The sequence below is a fragment of the Drosophila teissieri genome, chromosome X (assembly GCF_016746235.2).
Source record: "Drosophila teissieri strain GT53w chromosome X, Prin_Dtei_1.1, whole genome shotgun sequence".
Lineage (NCBI taxonomy): Eukaryota > Metazoa > Arthropoda > Insecta > Diptera > Drosophilidae > Drosophila > Drosophila teissieri.
In genome coordinates, this window is record NC_053034.1 from 7,916,296 (window position 1) to 7,922,295 (window position 6,000).

The 6,000-nt window shown below is 44.5% G+C and overlaps 1 protein-coding gene across 1 annotated transcript; it reads left to right on the plus strand.

Moving 5' to 3' along the window:
• Positions 1 to 3,378: 3,378 nt before the first annotated feature.
• On the plus strand, positions 3,379 to 4,689 carry LOC122624724 (larval cuticle protein 16/17). Its single transcript, XM_043804408.1, has 2 exons — positions 3,379 to 4,022; positions 4,413 to 4,689. The coding sequence occupies exons 1-2, from the start codon at positions 3,710 to 3,712 to the stop codon at positions 4,613 to 4,615; spliced, it is 516 nt and encodes a 171-aa protein (XP_043660343.1). The 5' UTR covers positions 3,379 to 3,709; the 3' UTR covers positions 4,616 to 4,689.
• Positions 4,690 to 6,000: the final 1,311 nt, after the last annotated feature.

The following is a 6,000-nucleotide window of genomic DNA, read 5'->3' on the forward strand; positions in this document are numbered from 1 at the left end:
AATAAATAAATAATAAATAATAAATAAACTTTATTCCAACACCAGTACTAATATTATATAGAGTGGTGTGTTTATTCCAATACCTGTACTCTACTATATCTATGTGTTTTTCTCCAGAAAGTACATAAACCTATATAGATATTTGTAACTTTTTTCAGTGTGGCCCACGGTGGCGCAATTGCGTTGCGTGCCGAAAGCTGCGGCACGTCGTCAACAGAATGCTGAGGGTCCCCACTACGACACCTACGGAGTAAGACAAACCGAGCAGCGCCTCCTGCTGCTCCGCGTGTCCATGGATGTTGCTGCTGCTGCTGTGGACGATGGTGAACTGCATCCTGCCCCCCGAAAATAAGCAACGCACGGTAATGACAAACAGCGTTGTTGTCTCAACCGTTTAGCATCTCACAGACAGCTACACTGGCAAAAACAATGCCAAACAGTTGACCACCACTGCCAGCGCAGGCTGAGCATCATTATGCTCCATGCCATAGGAGTTCATATGAGTTAAAAGGAGTTAAGTTAAATATATAGTTATTTCTTTCTGTGCAGCGGCAACACTGCCGGGAATCGCTTCCTGTCACGACTGCACAGCAGCCAGGTCTTCCTTCTTCTGCTGTTGACTCTTTTTTGGATGCCGGCTTTGTCATCGACAGACAAAACAAATGACCTTGCTGATGAGGCACCTCAGCTTTGAGCCACTGCTCCTTTTGCAGCTACACTGTGGAAAAACTCTGCACTCTAGCTAGGCAGCAATGGGCTATGGAAATGGGCTTCAAACTTGTACAAATATCCGCAGAATTCGTACGTTTTCTTATGATAAACGAAATGCATTTTGATGATTGTGCAAAAATGCCTGCAAAAGTGAAACATTTTGTTTGCTCTGTTTCGCTGAGCGCAACAAGTTTGGCAAACATTCTTGCACTTTTGTATTTTAATTTGTGCTGCCGAGCAAAAAGGCAGCGCCTTTTGTTCGCCCGGCCAGAATGTGAAATGAATGCTTTGTCACAGGCAGAGATAAAGTACGTTTATAAATAAATCAGTTTTGGGGCCAGGATGAAGGAAGTGCCTGGCGTTGCTGATGTTTCAGTTTGCCACTTTGGCGCCCCTCTTGGACCCCCACTTGCCACACTGACTGAGTGGCAAAGTGACACAGTGACAAACTGACAGAGTGACAAACCGACAGAGCGAAAAACTGACACAGTAACAAACTAACACAGTGGCAAACTGACGCAGTGGCAAACCGACAGAGTTACAAACTGGCAGAGTGGCAAACTGACACAGTGACAAACTGACAGAGTGACAAACCGTCAGAGCGAAAAACTGACACAGTAACAAACTGACAGAGCGACAAACTCACACAGTAACAAACTAACACAGTGGCAAACCGACAGAGTTACAAACTGGCAGAGTGGCAGAGTGGCAAACTGACACAGTGACATACGGACAGAGTGACATACGGACAGAGTGGCATACGGACAGAGTGACAAACTGACACAGTGACTGCCCGACTAACTGAGCAACTGAGTGACTGCGACTGCGCTTGTCACTGTGCTGTCACTGCGACTTGGCCATAAATCTGCGCCGGATGCCGCGAAAAATGCAAAACAATGTGGCCAAAATACAAAAAAACACAAACAAAATAAAGAGAAAAATAAAAAGAAAATTGAATAATTTCATAAATGCAATCTGCTGAAGTGGAGAGGTGGCTGGCTCTCAATGCACCGGCGTGACCTTTGAGGTGTGCGCAAATTAATTAAACGGCGATAAGTCCGTGTCGACATATTGACAGCTGCCCCCCCCAAGCAACACTAAGCGATAAGTTACGCTGTCCCTGAGTTCCCTGGACTTCCTGGGCTTCCAGGGCCCTCTGGCTCAATTGCACATCATTAACTTTGGCCGACTGACCAAGTGGGCAATCCCTCCTGCCCCCTGCCCCATGCACCATGCCCCCTGCCACTTGGAGCTCCCTGTGCGCCTGTGGCATTCAGCTGGCGAGATACCAGGCCTGTGTTCGCTAAATCGCTGCACATTAAATGCAATTAAGAAATGATTGAAATCATAAATTAGCCCTAATTGGCCACAGGACGCTTGCCTCGTTCGCTGCTCCTTCCTCCCCCTCCTCCCCCTCCTTCCTCCGATCCTGTGCCACTCCTGATGTTGCAGCTCCAGCAGCTCAACGCTGACAGGCGGCACGTATTGGCTGGCCAAATTGTAGGGTGCAAGAATTGTAGTATTTTTAGCTACTGCCCAGCACCGTGGGCTAAAATGCCTTTACCTCTCAACTATTCTCCTTATATTGCTAAATTGTATAAATTTATAAATTTTATAAATCATAACAACAGCTTTATAACATGAATGTAATAGCATATTAAGCATAGCAAGCCACAATGAGAATATTTATATGATGTGGCAACCCACTCAAGGTTCTACCGACTTAATTTTTTGCAAGTCGCTGCTTTTGAATGGGGTTTCAAATTCGAAATTAAAAAACCATATTTTCGCCTGCCTAATCAAGACATGGATTAAATTGCCCATCAGTTGTTGAGCAGCCAATCACAAAAGGCACTTTGCAGCGATTCCCTGGCCATCCATCAATTGGCCGCAAATCGATTATGTCTGCCGTATCAGTGGCGAACTGTGATTGCTTGGCCCCACGCCCTTTCCACCTCATCCGCCCACTTGTGTGCGCCCCCTTGTGCCACCCCTTGTGCCCCCCTTAACCCCCTGTGACCCCCCTTAACCCACGTTTAGGCCGCATTAAACACCTACCACCGATACCCCCTGTTAACCCATTGTGAGCGATTTGGCGGCCGTGCGAACAGCGCCAAAAGCAAACACACAAAAGAGGCGCAACCGAATTGCCCAGTTAGCAACCTGTCCAGCCCCTGCCCCGCCCCAACCGCCCCCTTTAACCCACTGAGCGCACCGGGCACACCGATAAGCATGTGTGTAAGTAGATGAAATTAAGATTTTTTTCATATGATTAAGCGTCGAGAATTTTTGACGGCAATTGCTCAGAGAGATGTGCGTGCACTGAGCCAAAAACATGCGCCATTGTGCATAGCAACAATATATTAATACAGATATACAACATATAATACAAACAATATATTTTACTTATAAAAAGAAGGCAGTAAACCTTTTAGGCATTGTATTAACTGGCCAATTGTGAGGATAGTGTATGCTTGAGCAAGGCAACTCCTTTTCTAGCCGTGTATGCGGCTCTCAGTCACCCTTGCGGATATCCCGCCGCTCAGGCTGAAGAAGAAGATCTTCGCTGCCTCAGTCGACGGCTCTGCTCGCCTCGCGCTGCCTTCTCGATGGCGACTATAAAAAGCCAATGTTACACTGTTTCCGAATTAAACTGCTAAGAAAACAACGCGCGACAGCACAGAGCACACACCTGCGCAGCCCAAACACATCCCACACATCCCACCCACAAATTACATCCACATCTACATCACAGGCACATCACATATACATCACATCTAAATCACATCTACATCACATATAGATTACATCTATATCACATCTATATCGCATATAGATCACATCTATATCACATCTATATCGCATATAGATCACATCTATATCACATATAGATCACATCTACATCACAACCATATCACATCTACATCACACCTACATCACATCTACTTCACATCCACATCACATTCACATACATAGATTCGCACCATCTCGAGCAAAAATGGCCACTTCCGGTTCGATCCTGGTCGCCATCTTCCTGCTGAGCGCCACCCTCACTTCCGGCCAGCAGATCAAAGAGACCGCGCCCACAGCGCGATTACTGGATCGCTTCGATAACCGATACCCCGACGGCAGCTATGAGTATCGCTTCGAACTGGACGACGGCACAGCGCGCTACGAGCGCGGCTACTTCGCCAAGATCAACGATGTGAAGACCCTGATGGTCGTGGGCTACTACGCCTATCGGATGACCGACGGGCGCTACATCACCGTCTTCTACAATGCCGATCAATTCGGCTATCGACAGAATCAGTGTAAGTTATCGATTTTTAATAAGATTTTATTTCGAAACATTAAATACAAAGGAAAACAATCAACATAGATGGTTTAATGAGTGCTTTTAAAGCTGTGCAATAAATGCAAATTTGCTGATTTGTATTGCCAATTAGTAGCACAAATTTAATAGTATTTGATAATCTGTAGATCTTCATTCACATCACATAGTTACTAACTCGATCGATACTCACCATTTTTAACTGACCGCAAGTGAAATGATTGATGTAAACGAGCCAAGCATTATCGCAACTCTTTCGGCGCAAATTAATAAGACACGCAAACACCCAAAAAAAAAGAAAAAAAAACAGAGATAGCCCTCCACTCGAATCTGGTTTATATTAAATTATATTATTTGGTGCCGCCCACAGCGATCACGCCGCAGGAGTATCCCAATCTGCCGCGCTCCATCGAGGTGCCCATGGTCAGCGAGGCATCCTCGGCATCCTCGACATCCTCCACATCCGATGGCTCCTCCAGTTCCCAAGCCAGGCTGGAGGCCCATGGCAACCCCGCCATGACGACGACGACCACGCCCCGGGGGGCGGGCACAAATCGCAGGGGCCGCTACTGAGAGTCCGTAATTGCCCACCATGCCCATTATTATTACTATGGCTCCTTGCATCGTTTTCTTCATTTTTTTTTTTTTGCCCCCAACTACTGCGTATTATATTATTATGAATTTAATTTTTGATCGACCTTTTTTATTGTGCTCAATGAAACGGGATTAAAAAATAATAAAAATTTATTAAGGCAAAGCAGCGCAAAAATTATGAATTTATTATCGAAGATGTTTCCAGTTGTTTGTAGCCTTTCAGCCTCTTTTCGTTTTCGGTGTTCGTTGCGAAGATTTCGCGATTTCTCGAAAGTCGCCGACAATTTGGCAATAAATTTACCACCAAGCGTTGCGGGCAATAAAACATACAAGTGCAGGTCAGCCCCCCGCCCCTCTCCCCCCCTGGAGTATATATACATATATACATATATATATTTTGGATATCTGGCCATATTTTTGCATATTTAACACATTTTTGGCGAGGTTCTCGGGCCGAGGGCAATTAAGAAACGAAAACGAAACCAAACAAGAAAATGTCCAGTGCACAGGAAGAAAAAACAGAGCACTTTCAAAGAAATAAGTGGAATAAATAATGATTACTGCCTTTATATTTTATTTAGTAGAATAAAGGTAACTATTTGTTATATATTTAATATAAGATGCACATACAAAGCAGTACAATTTACTTCTGGAAGTGCACGATTTTGTGCTCAGTGCAGGGGCGATTTGAAACGAAATGGAATGGAATTTGCGATTTCGATTCCCAGCTCTCGAGTGTGCGAAGGTTCATCATAAATTTATTAAGTGCCGACAGGATACCTGGGAAACGAGTTCAACGCTCGGCTGACTTGCGAACTGAATTCAGCTGGCACCTTCTTTTTTTCTCCTTTTTTTTCTCTTTTTTTCTCCTTTTTTTTCTCCGACTATTAAGCCATAAAACATAAAAGGCCGTAAAAAATCATCTTGAGATCGGATTGCAATGGACCAGCTTAATTGCTGGGCACCTCCAGAAAAAAAACTAAAATAAAATAAAGCATGATTTGTGTGCTCGTAAAATTGAAATTGATTTCAAATCAGATTAAGCCAAGTAACTGCAAGTGTTGCATAAGCATAATGACTGAGTAACTGGCTGAAGGAAAAAAAGAAAAAAAAAAAGGAGAACACGAAAATTAAAGGACTTGAATCGCAGAATATTTTGCTAATCAAAGCAAACAAAAATAAATTGGATTAAAAAGGAAATTGCAGAAGCGCTGGCTTTTGGCTGCAATGAAAGCAATACTTGCTTCGCTGCTTTTGCTAAGCCGAAGAAAAGGCGCTGCAAAGTGGCAGCCAAGGTGGGTGGAAAAGCGGGTGAAAAAGGGGTGGAAAAAGGGGTGGAAAGCGGGGGGAAAAGGTGGCTCGTC